At 40.8% G+C, this 19,124-nt stretch overlaps 1 protein-coding gene across 7 annotated transcripts in view; it reads right to left on the bottom strand.

Moving 5' to 3' along the window:
- Nucleotides 1-19,124, bottom strand: part of MICAL3 (microtubule associated monooxygenase, calponin and LIM domain containing 3) — a 163,057-nt gene that overhangs the window by 54,174 nt on the left and 89,759 nt on the right. For all 7 annotated transcript variants that reach the window (XM_032107223.1, XM_032107224.1, XM_032107225.1 and 4 more), the window contains 2 exons: nucleotides 16,316-16,404; nucleotides 15,103-15,190 (listed from right to left, as the gene is read on the bottom strand). In XM_032107223.1, the coding sequence (XP_031963114.1) occupies nucleotides 15,103-15,190; nucleotides 16,316-16,404 (177 nt within the window). The remainder of the gene's footprint in view (nucleotides 1-15,102; nucleotides 15,191-16,315; nucleotides 16,405-19,124) is intronic.

Below are 19,124 nucleotides of genomic sequence, written 5' to 3'. Positions count from 1 at the left end.
GAGACAAAAGTCAGCAACCATTCACAAGTGAGAGAAAAAGGGCTGATGTGGCTGCACTTACCAGAAAAAAAAGCTGTGTTACTACCCAGAGAGTAGCTTCTTGTACAGTCAACTGAGCAGCTAAAAACCCACAAACAACATCCAAAATAGGACATATTTTAAATCTGACTTTACTTTGGAAGAGTCAGTGGGCCATGAACATTACATAGATCATCTGAAGGGAACTGTTTTTCTTAACAGGACAGGCTGCTTAGCTGGTGCATGAAAGCTGCCAGAGCCCTTTATTTATCCCAGCTTTGACAGAGCTTGCCTCCTGAAATAAGTGTAGGATCAGAGATAACGTTCCTAACAGAACCACCACTCCTTGCCTGCATGAGCGTGTCCTATTCCAGCAACTCTGGCAATTCCTGGAAGGCTCGAGCAGCTCCTCTTGAGAGAGGATCCTATCTCAATTCACCTACACTATTACCTTGCTCCCATGGCCTCAATGAAATCCTGCCAAGGTTACTCCCTGACACAACACTTCCATGCTGAAGATGCAGGAGAGAACTGGGAATCTGAGAACAATGAACTCTTCCCAAAGGGAAAATACCTGTCTATTTTACTAGAAGCTATTTTTCAATAATCATGCAGTACCTCTTTAGATTTGCTTTTCTTAGCTTCCAATCTTAATATCTAAGTTACATGCCATCGCTTGTCCAGTATTTTGGACAGACTTAGCTGTGGCCCTGGGGAGTTATGGAAATTCAAATAAAGGAGTCTACTTTGAAACATATGCAAAAGGGGGAAGGAATTAATACACTCTCAGGAAAATCTTCATTATGGATTTCCCGGAGCTTGTGGTTTTGTGGTAATGTGAAACACTCTACCTGTTTGTTTTCACTTGTCTTTTCCAAACACTTCAATTACTTCTACCTCCACACAATTGTTTGAGAACACAGCTGTGTCAGATAAAGCAACCCCTATAAAAACAGCAGCAGACTGCCTATGACCAAGTACTGAAAAGGGAGATGGGAACTTTTCCAAGGGAGTTTAAAAGTGATGCAGTGAGCTCTGAGTTTAAAATGCTGGAAGTCCTCATATTCCCTTGTCATTAATTTCTAAGAAATACCTTTTGGGGTAAGGTTTCTGAAGTGTGCTATCAATTCAGCAAACATTATCACTGAGGTATAGAGAAGGCAGCAAGTGAGATCCAGCAGTATTTTTAGGCTTCTCATTTTTCATCTGTGTTCATGTCACACTGAGTTTCAGGATTTTCCTGGAAGTTTCACCCTCACCCACTTCAGTTGCATTAACTGCCTGATTGTATTCCAACTCCACTTCTCATCCAAGGGCCTCAAAATGCTTTACAAGTACTAGCCTACTAAAACAAACCTATTTTGGAAGTAGGTAAGTACTGTAGAGTCACTGCACAGGTCCAGACACAGAGATTAAATACCAGCAAGGCAATCTCACAACAGTCTGGTGGCAGTGCCAAAAACAGGCTCCAGAATCCACAACACCAAGCACTTCACTCTCAACTTCACTTTAAGTCAAGAAAAAACACTTGGATGTAAGGAAGTGCCCAGCACTGTGAGCACAATAGAAAGGAAATCTTGGTATCGAGGCTCATTGTTAGATGCTGCACACATTCAAACAGCAAGCCAATTAAGACATTCCATTGAAATAAGTGCAACTGATTGCTTCTGAAATCCTTTCCTTAACCTCTCAAAAATTACTATCTGGACACTGTTAACAATTTCTGTGCTGCACAGTAACAGATACATAAACCATGTACACGGCAACTCTAAACTGGCTTCAGAAAGGTGCCAAATGGAGTGGATTTTTTAAGGGTTAGTAAGAAGTTCAAAGTTTTAAGTCTGGATTCACCTGCCCTTTTACATTTATCTTCCCTTTAAGAAAATTTCTCCAGGAAACCCCTGGAAAGAGCCCAGCAGATCTGGTGCATTCTTGTCAGTGCTTGTTTGCACAGCCTCACATCACAAACTGCAGAACTGCACATTTCCTGGTAGGATGCCCTGAATTTGGGTAAGCATGTCCTCAAAGACAAAAGGGGCAATGCAACACCTCTGATGCCATGATGATTTTTTGCCTTTTCTTTTATACCCCTGTTATACCTTTTTACAACTCCTGTATTCTCAGTGCTTTTTGCCTACATTCTTGGACTTGTTTGTCAAGCTGAGAGATTAAACACTTTAGAAGCTTCGTAGTTAGGGATCAGTGTGCCCCAGAGCCCAAGGTCCTCTCCAGAACACATTCTGTAAACTAAGATAGAACCATCCAGGGGAAGGCTCCTTGGGGAGAGGGGCTCACTTGAACCTCTCATTGGGGAATCTTTGAGAGATCTGCTAATTAGTAACACCTATAATGACACACCCGATCTTTGGGGATAGACTCGGTGGGGTACATCTCGGTGCACATGACCTGGCCGTGTGCACCTAAGGATCCTTAAAACAAATACCAAGGTAAAATCCCTTTTTCCCTTCTAACCGTGTTTGACTCATTTATTTGAATTTAAATACTTAATAGTATCCCCGTTTTGGGCTGGGATAGAGTTAATTTTCTTCCTAGTAGCTGGTACCATGCTGTGTTTCGGGTTTAGCGTGATACAACACTGGTGACACACTCATGTTTTGGCTATTGCTAAGCAGCGCTTACTCTGAGTCAAGGACTTGTCAGCATCTCATGCTCTGCCAGCGAGCAGGTGCACAAGAGGCTGGAAGGGAGCATGGTCAGGGCAGCTGACCCCAAATGGCCAAAGGGATATTCCATACATAGAATGTCATGGCCAGAACATAAACTGGGGGGAGCTGGCCAGGAGGGACTGATAGCTGCTCAGGGATTAGTTGGGAATCAGTCAGTGGGTGGTGAACAAATTGCATTGTGCATCAATTTTTTGGGGTTATTCCTCTCATTTTCATTACTATTATTATTATTATTATTATTATTATTATTATTTTATTTTGCTTCAATTATCAAATTGTTCTTATCTCAATCCACAAGTTTTACTTTCTTTCTGACTCTGCTCCCCACCAGGGCTGCTGGGGGTGAGCGAGCAAGCAGCTGTGTGGTACTTAGTTGCCAGCTGGGGTTAAACCATGACTAGCACTCATCAAATGTCAATGTTATTTTGATACAATGCCTCAACTTTCTCTCTTACTATCCTAGAGTACTCCCAAGCCCTCGGGAAGTTTGAATTACTCAGCTGTACTAAGAAGCCATTACATCTTGAATTTCCTCAAGTTTCCCGTTTGATCCATAACACACTCTGCTAAATATAAAAGGCCTGAATTCAAAGAGGACAGTATGATAAGAAAAACAAAGTCTATTCACAAGCAAGATACCCAGTATCCATGCATAGCCATCAAAATGTGCTCAAACCTGAAGAGAGCCCTCCTGAAATTCTCCTGTAATGCACGTGTACCAATCCTAACAGTAAATAGTAACCAAGCTTTCTAGAAGATGTGCTGTACTGAGTCAAAGCTCAGGGAATTGTAAATGCAAACTGGCTTATGCTGGACTTGATCAATAAAACTGTCCTTAAACTGATAAGCAACCAATATTCTCAAGACCTCTGCTACCATGTCAGGCTCAGTCCCCACCACATCAGTCTAGAAATTCTTCCCAGCAAACTGGGGACCTAAACAGAGAAATGGGGAGATTGAGCTGTACAGACAGAAAGGCGTTTTATCAAAAAATCCTCTGATGCAGAAGTACCCAGTAGAGTTATCAAAGAACCACTCCTAGTGCTGACCAAGAAGTTTTACAGCATTACTTAACTCAACAGCACATGAAATAAAAATCAGTGAGATGGTGCCCTAACCAATGAAGAGCAGAAAGCTCCCCAAAAATCCCCCCAAAACCATTATAATGTGTATAAGAACAGCTGACAGCTAAAATACTCAAGGGATTCTGGAACAGACATCCCAGAAACAAACATATGAAGGTGTAAGTCCTCCTCCACACATTCCACAACGTCCAGCTAGAATTAAGTTCTCCATTCTCAGATACTCTCAGTAAATGTGGAAGCTCGTTCTCTTCATAATAGTGGAAATTAACAGGACTGGCTATTGAATGAAAACTTACACATTTGTCTTATGGGTGTTGCAACGCTTTCCCTCACTCCCCCCATTACTTTGGTTAAAACAGACTTCTAGAATTCCCAAAGCAGACACTGACAAAACAGTTGCTTACTGCATCAGTAGGGCAGAGCTTAGAAACAGCTGGCAATTGCATTGGTCTGACCTTTCTCTGGTTTTAGTGGAAGCAACCAGAAGTGAATATAATTAGCCAGTTTAAGATCAAGGTCATCTGTAACTTGTATTTATGTCTTGGAAACAAACAGAAATTCATCTAACTTATACTGTAAGTTATGTTGGAGAAATAGTGTTCCCCACATGCACATGCATGAATGAGCAGCTTTATGTAATGAAGGTTAGGAGTTCAATATATGGTTTAACAACACAGAAAAGTTGTCTTCCTTACAGCAGAGGTATAGAATAACCCAGGAATACGGCTATTTTTGACTCCTGGAAAGCAGCCAGTGTTGTCACTGGTGGGTGGAGAAGAGAATCAGGGGAAAGGAGGTATTAGGTCACCTAATCCAAGCCCCAGGGAACACTGCTAAGCTCTATATTCCTTATTACATCTCTTCTGGCAGAAAAATCTTTGTTTGTACAGAATTCACTTTTACTGCTGCCCAAACATGTTTCCAGTACTAGAGATACAATATAAGTTATGCAGGGACTTGAAGCCTGTGAATCACTCAGGAGCACTGGTAAGGCAGTAACCTATTACCAATCATTCTCCATTTTGCTGGTATCATCTAGGATGTCAGAGCTCTCTCTGGTATTTTGATCAGCTCTGTCATATGTTGCCTGGCCTCATTTCCATTCTCTGAAAGAAGATGAGTGTGGGAAAGCTGAAGAGGATAAAATAACATTACTTTGCAGGCAAAAATTTTGTTCTGGAAGCAATTCAAGGTACGGTACCTCAAAGAACCACCTGGGATGAGGCACATCGAGGGACTGGCAGGGAGAAAAAGGAAGAAAGAGAAAAGGACATACTAGATCCTAAAATCATCATGACTTTGGTTGATGTGGTTTTCCACTTTTTGAGTGGAAATTCTCTTAATTTTTGTTAAGTAACTTAGAAATTGCTATTTAAGATTGATTGTCCAGTTATAATCCAAAGTGTAACACCTTTTATGTTGTTACAAAGAGAGCCTCTGCTATCTTTCATACTACATAACCCTTTGTACAGTTTATTTGTTGTAGCATCTACTTCTTGCCACTCATGTAGCAGATCTCTGCAATCTCTCATTTCACTGTCAGGGATCAGGTGATTCCCACTGTGCCAATCACACCAAGCCAAACCAAGGGTATTTCCACCTAAAAGTAGCAGTGGAATCTTTGCTGGCAAGTGCTCCAGGCACGTGGCTCAAATCACAGAAGGCAAAGGCAGGGACTAGGGGGATGAAGAACCACCCAATGCAGAAGGTTTGAGAAGGACTTGGGGTGTTGGTGGACAAGAAGCTCAACATGACCTAGCAATGTGCACTCCCAGCCCAGAATGCCAAACGTGTCCTGAGCTGCATCCAAAGCACCGTGGGCTGCAGGGCAAGGGAGGGGATTCTGTCCCTCTGCTCTGCTCTGGTGAGACCCCACCTGAGTGCTGCATCCAGCTCTGGGGGCCCCAATGTAAGAAGGACATGGATCTACTGGAGCAAGTCCAGAGGATGCCACGAAGATGATTAGAGGGATGAAACATTTCTCCTATGAGGAAAGGCTGAGAGAGTTGGGGTTGCTCAGCCTGGAGAAGAGAAGCCTCTGTGGAGACCTTAGAGCAGCCTGTCAGTACCTAAAGGGGGCCAGCAAGAGAGCTGAAGAGAGACTTTGTACAAGGGCATGGAGTGATAAGAAAATGGAGAATGGCTTTAAACTGAAAGAAGGTAGGTTTAGATTGGATATCAGGAAAAAATTCTTTACTGTGAGGGTGATGAAGCACGGGAACAGATTGCCCAAAGATGTGGACGCCCCACCCCTGGAGGTGTCCAAGGTGAGGCTGGACAGGACTTTGAGCCATTTGGTCTAGTGGAAAGTGCCCCTGGTCAAGGGCAAGGGGTTGAAACTGAACGATCTTTAAGGTCCCTTCCAACCCAAACCATTCTATGATTCATTCTATGAATCTTTCAGTACAAATTTTGCTTATTTTTAATAGAAACTGGCACTCCTAGTTCCACCTGGGATAATGGACAATATTTTGATCATTAAAGAAACTTAAAATTTTATCATGCAATTTTATAATAAAAATGTGATGTTTCCAGGTTCCTGTCCAATTTGTGATCAGATGCAAAACACCACCTGTGAACAGCTATCTTCTTTCAACTACTGAGCTAATAACCATTATAACTCTTCTGCGGCAACATCCTACAGATTTCCATAATCACTGGATCTCAGAATATATTTAGATACTAAGCACGTCTTTACCTAATTTCTCCCATTTATGTCAAGATTATCAGGTGCTGCAAATGGAACAGGCTGAGATCTTAGGCTGGCAGTTACAGGAAAATAAAGTAGGGAATACTTGCTTTAAGTAAAAGATCCACATAACTCCAAAAAGTTTCAACATCTGCTCCCCCATTCTGTTGCAGACTTTTCTATTATCTACATTTATATCACATACTCTTGTGCCACTTGTAAAGCAACTGAATATTCCAAGCAATCCAGAGCTTCACACCTTAGTGGAATTTTTTTTCCTAGAACTAGGAAAATTCTTGTAATTATATATGTAGCTAGTTATATTAAAAATCTGGCAGATTTCCAGAAAGAAAGCTTCCAAAAGACTTACTACTGATCAAAAATAATTTACACATCACTTCTGATGTGTTTTCACGTCAGCCTGAAAGTATTCGAAACATCTCTTGGGTAAAAAATTCCTATTTTTAAACACCTCTACCCTCAAGCCATCAGATAAACGTCTAGAACAGCAGAAAGGAGGATTACAAAATTTTCCTAAAAAAGCAAACATGGCCTTCTGGGATGACAGCAAACATAAGAAATGTCAGACTAAACATACATTTTTGAGAGAAGATGTAAGCAACTAAACAGAGTGCAGCAGTGCCATCTCATCCTTAAAGATCATCTGCCCAGTTTTGCTTGGAAAGCCCAAGCTAAACTCCACATTGTCAGGATCAGCTCAGCAACTAATTCACCTTCCTCCATAAATACACTTCAAAGAAGCAGGAGAACAGCTTTGATGTTGACTCTGGATTATCTACTCCTTCCCTTGAGATTATTTCTATTTGTTTTGGTTTTGTGGCTTTTTGTTTTGGTGCTTTTTTTTTTTTTTTTTTTTTTTTTTTTTTGGTTGGTTGTTTTTTTTAATTTGGTTTTCTCACCTTATTTCTTGCATTTTAAGATACATCAACTACACACCTTAATATATTATGCTGCTGATCACAAGCAGGTGGTAAAATTATAACTCCCTTGTTTTAATTTGTATTCATTTTTATTCACTCATTATTTTAGAAGTACCTCCTTCCACTTTCTCACCACTGTTACAGAAGTCATGACACTAGAAAAGAGCCACAGGCACAGAAACAGAAAGTATGAGGTATTTGTGTGGAATTAAAAGAGAATGAGGTGAGGATTGTCTCTCCTACCACTGATGCACTCGGTTACTCCAAGTTTTAGCTGAAAACATGGCTTCCTACACTGGTACAGCAAGAAAGTCTGATTTCTACTCTGATAGGGATGATCTCTGGAAATGCACCTCCCTTCATCCTTTTTTTTTTTTTTCCTCTTAATTCATGAAGCAAACGTTTGATTTCTGGAGAGCTTATATGTAGCTGCAGGGTTAACAGCTTTCCTGACAAGGAACAGCTGAGGCTGTTTGAGTGGTACATCAAAATGACATTTCTAGTTCATGCACCAGCATATGATGTCTTACACTGAATGCTGATGGCTCCTCCTCAGAACTGAAGGCCCATCTTAACCTCAAAACTGGCACTGCTTAACACAGCAATGAAAAATTAAAGGCATAAAGCAAAGGCATAAAGCAATTACCTTCCTCCAAAGAAGGAAATTTTACAGACATGACAGAAGTGGTTTGTGGTTTTAGTTCTGGGACTACCATTTAATGTAACTACTCTGGCCAAATATCGTTCACAATCAAACTTTCAAAAGTCAGCTGCTGTTACAAGCTTTTAGCTGCTGCTGGTGGAGCACGAAGCACAAGAAGCATGTGAGGAAAAAATACAGAACAAGTCCCTAATGTAGACTAACCCAACATATTTTTGAGAACAGGAAAATGAAGCTCAGAACTATGATCCAGGTCTGTTTGTCATGGTGAGAACATCACAGAATAGGCTCTCAATGGCCTGAGGAAGGCAGGTCACCTCCTCGTGTGCAGTTCTCCTCAGAAAAGACAACAGTCCAGCTAGAACAAGAGACACAGGATTTGGCTACAAAACTTAGTATTTACCCATTTTCTGTCTTTTCATCACAACAAAACATGCCCCCACTGCAGCAGATCTACAGCAAGAGGAGGAACCAGAGCCTGTCAAGACTCTTATCTGTCACACTACGTGTCCCTGTTCCCCCGTGGCTGTGACTGCCTTGCTCACAGAGTGAGACAAAGACCTCCGGCCTGCAGCAAAGCACACAAAACCACCTCCTAAAGACACCAAAATCTGTGAAACCACAATGCTGAGAGCACATGTACCCAAAGTCAGCTTTGCCAAAGCAGTAGAATACCTAGCAAGGAGGTCCTCAGCAGGTTTTCTACAGCAAAGTCATGCTGTCTGTGCAATGTGTGCCCTGCACTCCGAGCTAACCACAGTGTAGAAGCAAAATTGAAAAAAACCCCACCATAATCCAGAAAGAACCTGAAAAGTAATACTTTGCAGCGACAGATGGCACATGCCATGGAGCTCCCCAAATGGCTGTTGTGTTTGAGCTTGCTAGATCTATTCATTCCACTGTCCCCCAATTCTGTATCCCCTGCAGCATCCCTCACCTGGAACCAGAGGAGGGACAAGGGGGAGGACAAAGAAAAACTCAGAAACCTGAAGTTTGTTTGGAATTTATTCCCTTGAACATTTCACACAGTTGAACAAAAAATATCTCAATTTCACAGCAACAGGGAAACCACGTGTTACATAATTCAGAGACACACACACCCAAAACAAAAACAGGTTGAAAACAACTGCATAAATCAAAGTCTTCAAAGGGACTATACAGTGGAGACATGAAGCCTTTCTGAGCACTAAATCATCTCACTTGAACATTATCTGTCACTGAACTTATTGTATGCTCAGTCCCTCCTTTACTCTGAGGGAAACAATCTCAAAATAGTATTACTCAGATTCCACTTCTCAAAAAAACAGACATTTTAATTCTGCAATTAAAAGAAAAAACAATCCAACTCCTTCACACAAACTTAATACTATTTTTCTAAGACACAAAAACATTCAATAAAGCTCTTAAAGTGCCCAGAAAAATTCATATCACCCTTTGGAATATACACATACAAACAACAAATATTCCAGTGGCACAAGTCTACAGGTCTGAAAGCTAGAGAGAGGAAGAGTTGGGAGCCTCGTTACTCCCCAGAAAAAGTGTTCTTAGCAGGATCCAGCCACGAGCACAAACTCAGCACATTGTTATTTTGGATATATCCTTCTCAGTCCTCAAAATGTTTTTCAGGATTTTTCAGTGAAACTCCATCAGGTCAGCTGCATCTCCTACTCTTAAGAACAAATAACCTTCCCATCAGGCCTTTTTCTTTCCAAATTTTCTTCAAATAGCTGATCCTTTAGCATTCTCCTTTCCTTTATGCCAAAGCCACTCAAATCCTGATAAGAACACTGAAAAGGAACATGATGGACTGGGAACAGTCAAGCACTTATCCTAACAGATTCCTGGCTTGTTATTGAGGGATGATTCACTGGGCACTGAACCCTGGTTCTAATGGGGCAACCCGTACACTCTCCTCAGCTTCCAAAAATACTGGCTCTGGTTCTTAAGTTTGTATTGTAAGTGTTCCAGAGAAAAATCAATCTTCCATCAGATCTCTCTGCAGCTGAACAATACTCCAATAAAAGGGGTCAGTATCATGTGCCATGTCCTGCTATACACACCACCACGGCTCCTCTAAACAGGTTAGACAATATTCAAGGCACGCTAGTAGAGGAAATAGCTTTCATCCCAATTTGGTGGTGCATCCTGAATTAAGACTGTTTTCCTTTTTGTTTTTTTACTTTTGGCAGGGAAAAGAGTGGGATATGTTTGTAAATGTTCAGTGGTTTAAAATGAAGGCACCTCAAACTGAATGTCATGTCACAGAATTTGTTTGCTGTTATCTTCCGTAATTTAATGCTTAAACCAGACCAAATTAAAACAAGAACAAAACCCAAAGGTGAGTAATAATGAAAAGAAGTGACCAAGTAGAGGATTTCATGAAGATGTTTGTTTGCACAGCAAACAGTATTGCTCTGAGCTAAATCATTTTCACAAGTAAGGCATGTTCAGTGTATGCAGAAGGGTGAAGAGGTAATGCTTCTGAACAATAGAGGCAATGTTTATGAACAAGAAGCTTATTCCTAAACAGAAATATATATTTGTATTTTTTCAGACACAAAAGTTGAATTGTGTACAAATAATATTGGATACATTAAAAAATATTCCTTATACTTGTACAGACACTTAAGATCCTTTTGCAAATGTGGCTCAGATAATTTAGTTCAAAATTTAATTTACTTTACATGACATTTAGAGGAAACAGCCACTCTTTCCTAGCTGTCCCAGTCAGCTAAAGAACTTCCTCATGTATATTGCTCGCTATATACAACAGTACTTGTTTAGGGGTCTACTGTTAAGGGCTTTGCTCTGAATATTTCTCCCTGAAAACACTTAAGGCACATCCATAGGAGGATTTTAACTTTTCAGATTGCATGCCTATACAATATACACTATATATTTATGTGGCATTAAAGCAAAAGTCCTAGTACCTCTACTTTGTATTGCATTTGCCAGTTTTTCATACTATCGCTTATATTTGATTTCTTAATCTCTCACAGGTCAAGTAACTACAGCAAAAGATCTCATGACTTGCCTTTTATTGCTGTGCAAGTATGAGTTTCCCTAGGCAGTCTTTCCTTTACGAACTTCCTACTGCTGATAGGGACAGAAATGCATTATTGTGAAAACACGAGCCTGAAATGGGAAATATTTTACAACAAAACATTGCTGGCTAACATCACCCCAAGGAGCATATCATAAAGCTGATAGGGGTAAAGACTGTTCCAAGTCCATCTGTTAAGAAAGAGCTGAAAACTCGGAAATATATTCTTACAGACCTTTAGAACAAACAGAAGAACAGCATTTGCATTAAAAGCACATTAAAACCATATAAAGTACTGTAAATAATATTCAAAAAAAAAAATCCAAGACACAGCAGTTACAGATTATCAAAGGGAGAGACAGTTGAAAAGCAAAAAATTTTTGTTTGTTTTTTTTTCTTGGCAATAGCAGCATTTTGGCACAAAGGCAAATGCAGAAGATAGAGAAAAACACGCAGACAAGGTACAGAGAAAGTTACAGAATCTACCACAAGCATGCCACAGTTGAGCGGGACCAAAAGCACCGTAAGAGCTGTCCCCAACTTCCCCTTCCCAGAGAGAATGGCAGCCACTGCCCAAAAGCTTGTTGCCACTTCCCACACCAAGGGGTTCCAGGAGCCAGCGTGGCTCCAGGGCAGCAGCCACGCGGGCTCCCTGCAAACCCCTCACAAAGAGGGTGACTCCAGCTGACTGCTGAACAAACCTCCACTTGCTGATCACAGACTGTGCCCTGCAGCTATGGCTGGACAAGGCACAGACAGGACACACCAAATGCCAGCTAGGGCTGTGGCCACCCAGGGAGGGGCTGACACCCTTGAGCAAAGTTAATACATGCCAACCAGGTTAGTGACACAGCACAAGAAGGGGCTTCTTGTGACCAATCTCACCTCACCTGACTAAACCTGCTGATGGCTAGTTTGTGGTTGAATGTATTTTAAGCATTAAGCTGGCTAAAAAAGATTTGGTGGTATAGCAAAGGGGGCAGTGAACGTAAGGAGAAAGCCCACGCAATTTACATCCATTTGGGATTTCATGACAACTAAAAAGCAGGCCTTGCACGAGCCACCACAAAGCTCCCTGAAACAAGCACTTTTGGTAACTCAGGGCTGAATTCAACTCTCAGGTATAAAATTTAAAAATGGCTGGCTTTTTATATATTCCATAATGGATGCTACTGTTGTGCACCTTCCCTTTGCCTTCTCAGCTATCTTTACATGTCCACCAAATATCAAACCTGAGCATGTTACACACTTTTCTGTTTTTAATTAATCCTTTTAGGGGCAACTTACACTCCACACCAAGATCTACCTCACTACCAAGGATAGCTCAGACCTCAGGGCTTGAAATTGCTATTGCCAAATTCCATTTGGTGGCACTTGCCCTAAAGGAAGTAAAACACTTTCAGATGTATGATCTGTACTAGGTGAGTCACCAGATGGGTGAAGTGAAGGCTTGGAAACAGCTCTGCCTCGTCTCCCTCTCAGATGGGTTTTTGCTCAAGGTATTTGTCTAGTTTACAGTGAAAGCTTGCAAGAAAGCATATACACAAATAGTTTAAATTCAGGAGTTACACTGAGATGTAATCTTACAGACTCCTTTTAATTATTTAGGAATAATATCCTGTTGTTCCACTGCATAGCTAAGCTTTTAATTCAAAAAGGTTTGTTTTGTTTTTTCAAACCATAAATAACTGTAAAACCCAGCTTTCCTGACCTACCCACCCAGCAAGAACAGGAGCTGAAGGTAGGCACCTCTAGGACGTGACTGCTACTCTAACAGAGAACTGACCTGCCTTTAATGCCACTGGGGCTTGTTTTTAAAGTACATTCCAATCAACTTCCTCCTGCTTCTTAACCATTGCTAAGTCAGTAGTTCCAAGATATACTTCAATCATACTGCACAAAGAAAACGAAACTCAGCCACTAATGGTGTTTCTTTAGCACAAGAGGCACTGCTCACCTCTCCTACCACTGAGTGTACTTCTGCTATGCACACACAAGAATGCACCACAACACACTGCCTGAAACATGACCCAGCTAAGCTGAGGATGTCCTGATGCACTTTGGGCACTGCAAGGGGCAAAGCTTTAAAAGGTCCAAAAGCCCTAAACATAATGCTACAGTTATACACTGCTTTAAACAAGCAGAAAGCAAACAGAAGGAGCCCTAGATTTCAAGTTTTACCATTAGACAAAATGGTGTCTGTTCCATCTTAGCCCTCTGGAAGTACTACAGTGCTTCTACAGGATGGTGCCACCACTACAGAAGGACATGTCTGATTTACAGCTGACTTATATCTGGTTTACAGAAGTTTATCACAAACTGTGCTCTAGTGTTTGCTCTACTGAGTGATCATTTAGGTTCTACTTGCTGAATGTTCCTTTGTAAAAGTAATTAAATTTGATTTGCTGGAAGGCCTAAATCAAAGGAGATTTTCTGCCAGCAGTTGCTGTGATAAACTAACTGATAAATGTAATTAAAATCTCCTTCCAATTCTCATCACCTACAGCTTCACTCCATGAAATACCTTATTCTCACATTGGTTGCCTGTGCATCAATAAATATTTTTTCTATTCATCTTTGTTTTTTGTAGCTTGGAGCATATTCTTAATGTTTTTTCACTTCCAGAGAAAGAAATATTAACTCTATCCAGTTATGCAAAAAATGCTGCAGTTAATGCATCTGTCCATAGCATTTTGCAAATACCATTCTTCCCTACCTTCTTCCCTTTTCTCACTTTTGCCATATGGAAATTACACACATACAGAAGAGGAAATCTTGAAAGTAACTACACTCCAAGAATCAACTGCACACACTAAGAATAAATTTCTGTCAGACTGCATTCAGTTACAATCTTAGAAACACTTGTAGAATACTATAAAGTCAAAGAACACCATGATTTTTATTTGCTCCTGTGTTGTCAAGGTCCTCTCAAATGGCACTATGAAAACATTCTTTTCTCAAAGTACTGCTCTAAGTATGTTCTCTTTTCTAAAAGCAGCTGATTTAGTTTATCCAGAGTCTTACAGAGCAAGTACTAGAAATTAATATTTCTTCCTTTTTCTGACATCATGAAACGAGCACTTGGGGGCTGGGCAAACGAGCATTTGTAGCACAGACACTTCTCTCGTGTTAGAAGGAATTAGAACTTCAAGTTAAAAGGAAAAACTATGTCACAGTAAGACACACACATTCACCACCCCATTCCCAAAGCCACGGCCAGGAGCAGCACAGATGCTGGCAGAGGGAAGAGCACCATGACCTGCCAGCACCACGAAATTCAAGGGGTTTAAGGAATCCAATCCCATTAGCTGTCAGACACCCAGAATTCCAAAGGAGGCACAATCCAAAGATAATGGGATCTTTCCCATTCAAGTACCAGATTAATGAAGAGAAGCTTGGGAGAACGAGAAACCACACCCAGAATTCAGGAAAACACAGAAATCCAGTTTGTGAGCTATTCCAGTGCTTCAGAAAAACTTTTAATTTCACGAACACTGAGCTGCACACATTACAGGGCTCTTTTACCTGGGCTGACCCAGAGGAGACCCTCAACTGAGCATCTGTGTTTTCCTGGAATTCTTTCAAATAATGTCCTTGAAAGAACTGAGAACATCTAGGCCCCAAAGCCACAGCGCAAAATCATATATTGAGATTTCCACGTAACACACAAAATTCACATGGCACTGCAAAAACCAAACGAGTTACACAGCTCAAAGTTGGGTCACATGAATGCTTACTGGTCAGCAGGCTGCCCACAGAATTCCCCTAGGATCTGCCCGAGAACTTCTGACTGGACATAGAGAAAGGGAACCCCAAATGCCAGCAGCTGACACATGAAAAAGGAGTCCAGAGGGTTCTGGGCTACGTGGTGCCCAATGGAGGAGATTGTGCTGTGCAGGCGCTGGCTCACCACCCTAACTCTGCCCACGAGGCCGAGCGAGTACTGCACCACCCTGCTAAAGAAGGAAGCGGAGCTACCTGGGGCCCTCTCTGCTGAGGCGGGGATGCTGTTGGCCCGTCCGCTCCCATCGCTGGCCATGGCGTCCTGCAGAGGTCCCTTGGTGTCCTGGAAGAACGTGGGGCAAGTTAAATTCACGTTAAAATTGAGATTGCTGTATGTACTGAACACGCTGAGCTAGGAAGGCATCCAGCTTGCAATTGAGATACCCCGCAACCATCACATAAGGCAAGGGCTGGAAAACAAGCATGTTCCTTCTCAATTTGAGGCTTTATTAAAGCTCTGAAAAACAAACTGGATATCCAAGAAAGTCAAAGCAGTAACATCTCTCAAAAGTCTGCTCCCCTGGGAAATAAAACAGGTACCATTTTAAGGGTTTATTTTTGGCAGGAAGGATGGCACATATTGGGATGGATCCATTATCCTTCCAAAAAGGAGTACAGCTTCAGCTTGTACTAATAAAACCTGTGAATCAGGCAGAAGGACAGGCACCACTGCTAGCACAAAGGAAAATAAAATTTAAGGGAAAAGGACAGTTTGCAGCATGCAAGCTTAACAGAACTTAAGAAACCAGCATGTAGCTTGCTCAGTGTATGCAGAAATACTGAAAAGGGGCTTGAGGAGAAAAATTAAGTGCCTTGGATTGTAATGACAAAAGCTGAGGGACTTTTCTGTATTACACAGTGTAATCTTCATCCTGTATTTACAGCACAAATGCTTCTATTATGATAGTATAGGAAAGGGGATATTCTGTCTTTTCATGCAGGTTCCTGTTAACACACAGCAAACTTTCAGAAATGAAGGCATGTGATCTTCAAAGCTTAAGCAAGTGGGGTAGAACTTTATGTTTCAAGGGAAATGCAAACAATTTGTTTCATCTTAAGTAAAACCACAGAGAAACAAAGCAAAACCAGAACTGGTAACATTATTCATTTAGTCTCAGCACAGACTGAGAAAGTATTTCAGCTGACAAGAAAAACAAATCAAAATTCTGTTTTGAATGGGATAATACATCATTTTATAATAAGTACCATGAAAAGAGTAATACTAAGCAGAGGAATTGCTTTTAAATAAAATTTGGTTGAACTCCAAGCTTTCATGATACATAAAGCAACTAAATGCACTCTGAATTTTTCTCCTTTCTGAAAAAACCCCAAACCATCACACATACTTTCCCAACGTTAAGAATCAAAATCTATTAACACAGCACATTAGATGAAAATAATGAGTTACCTTTCCTGACAGAGGACCCACTGCTGGCCTCTTCCTCTGAGCATAACCAGAGACTCGGTAACAGTAGTGAGGTTTACAGTAGAATTTACCTGCAGATAAAACACAAATGATGGTCAGCAACAGGAACACAGGAATTTAGCACACTATAACTGTGCATCTCACTGCAACTTATTTTCTGCTGCTACTCCCGTTGCTCCCTGTAATTTCTTCACTATATGCAGAGGCAAACACTGGCTGAAGTTTTAGCTCCAGCCCTGCTCTCTCCCCTTGTAACTAGCCTCCTTTCCATTGGGTGCCTGACAGCCATTTAGTTGAAAATCCTATCAAACACCAAAGCAAAGCTGTGAGGCTTGTGTGGTATCACATGCTAACAATGCGGCAGTGTGTGAGGAACAAAGAAATCATCATATGAAAAGCTGGCAGAAGCACTTTTGGAAAAAGCAAGAATGAATACAACCAGCAGAGGAAAGTGGGAGAGGACAGTGTTAACTCCCAAAGAACCATCTCTCAAAATGCACAGGGGCTACTTGTAGAAAGGACAATGATTCATTTTCACAAATAAGACCTTTTGTGATCCTACTGGTTTTACTAGCACCCCAGAAGTGTAGAGAGGTTTCTCACTGGTATCTGAGCACTGTCAGGAAGACAAAGCAGCATTAGCAATACTGTAATACAAGTACTACTAGTACCAATAAAAGCAGCAACCTGATGCCTCATAATTATCTTCCACTGTACCTTTGCCAGTGTATCCTGCTTGGCACATGCAGCCAGTAACATCCTCCACTGCTACCCATTCCTAGAGCTTTGCTAATGCATTCCCACCATATATTCTGACCTCTGCCTCTTCCTCTAGTTTCTCTGTGCTGATACTTGCACAATGCTTTATGATGGAAAAGTGACAAACATCTTTCTAGAAATCTTTTCTTCAATAAGTATTTCTTACTATTTACTCTTACCAAAACCTGCTTTTTGAGATTGTCTGAAATGAGCAACAACTGAAAAGCTCTTACACAAAAATTCTCAGACTCTGAAGCCTAAAACCAGACACCGACTACAGAAGGCTGCAGAATGCTTATCAGCCCAAACAGCTAGATGAACAGCAACAATGAGTGCACAGCTTTTTTTTTTTATATTTCCTCTCAAAGAAAACTCAGAAAGAAATATAAGCTACATTTTCACAATGCTTACATTAGATAGGATACCACAGATTTCTGTTTAGCCATATCTGCTTCATACACACACACACACCTTTTAGGCATGTAATATTTAAGAATCAATGCTATAAGCCTGCTGAAACTCCAAGCTTTGTGTTTGCTTCACTAAAAACTATCTGGCCATGACTGCACACACAACTTGCTTGCAGAGGGAATCACTAAAAATCTGGTGGTAGAAACTGTTTCAGCCCATACTGTTTCAGCTGACAGAGGAGCTCAGTCTGTTACCGCTTAACATACAGTCAGATATTCAGTTACTGGTGAATGCCCAAAATAACAGCAGGGCTCAAAAAAAGGTTTTCTCCAACTCTGATTTCTGACAAAGATGTTACTTTTATATGTTGATTTCAAAATGACCACTGGCCCCTTTAAACTTGCATGCCAAGTCTGCTGACCTTCCGGACAAGCAATAAAGGGGTTTCTATTCCTCACTGGGAGTCTGGTTTGATCATTCTAAGTTTCCTCAACTCTTCACAACCCAGCAAGTCCATTACTTAAAGTCATTACATAATGCATCACGAATACACAATTTTAGCTCTTTTTGCCCCTTAACCCAGATGGTGTTTCCACAGCCATTTTTTAACCCAGTATACACTAAAAAATTCTTCCTAGTTACACTTCCTAGTTATCTACCTAGTGGATACCTATCAATTTCAATCTGCAGTAGAATATCTTGGGATGCCATCCTGTGACTTCAATTCAAAATTTTTACTTCATCTTTGCCTCCATCAGTGGGGAAAACTACTGGTACACTTTTTTCCTGTTATTTTGTTTGCTACACAATCATGTCTGAAGTAGAATCCTAACTTGTCACTAGTTTCACACCATTTTGTACTTATTTTCCTACTGAGTTGGGATTAAAGATAGGCAGCTGTGGAAGGAAATAAACGCATATCTGTTGATGTGAATCAACATTTACCTCAAATACTTTCTCATACATTTTCTTCAGAAACTGTGATGTTTTTGTCAATCAATCACTGCTCAAGCAAAGACTGCAATACATAGCTACTCTTAGAAGGAGATCACAAGTGATGGATGATTTTAAATTATTACTTTCAATATGCACACTTTGTTGATAGACTGAGTTTCACCTGCCATCATATTGTCTGGTTTCTCAGACTCGTAGGGTATGTCTGAAGTTTCCCTTAATTCTTAGCATGTTAGATGCTGTTAATTGAGGCACCAGCAAGTTTTGTAATCATAGTCTTTCCTCCTTAGTCTCTCAGATACAGAAAATGAGTCATTACTAAATCTTCAGTAACTACTGCAAAAACACTCTAACACTGACTTACCTCTATTCAACTTTGAGGTTCCATTTTTTTCTGTATAAACAGAACTTAGCTTGTAATGACCTATTATCACAGCCCCTGATTATAAAGTTCCTATTTTATTACATCTAAAATAAACATACAGAGTTGGACAGTTTGTGGTACCTTCAAGAAGAACGAGCTGACTGCATTTATCTCCAACCTGCTATTTTCTCTTAACTGGTATTAAACACTCAGGAGTTTTATTTAAATACTGTCAAATGAGGAGAGTAAAAGGTCTAGCCCTCAAACTCAGCCTGCAGAGCTTTTTAAAAACTCCAGCTATTA

The sequence above is a fragment of the Corvus moneduloides genome, chromosome 4 (genome assembly GCF_009650955.1).
Source record: "Corvus moneduloides isolate bCorMon1 chromosome 4, bCorMon1.pri, whole genome shotgun sequence".
Classification (NCBI taxonomy): Eukaryota; Metazoa; Chordata; class Aves; order Passeriformes; family Corvidae; genus Corvus; species Corvus moneduloides.
The sequence above is the reverse complement of the archived record's forward strand: the minus strand, read 5'-3'. Positions and strand labels throughout refer to the sequence as shown.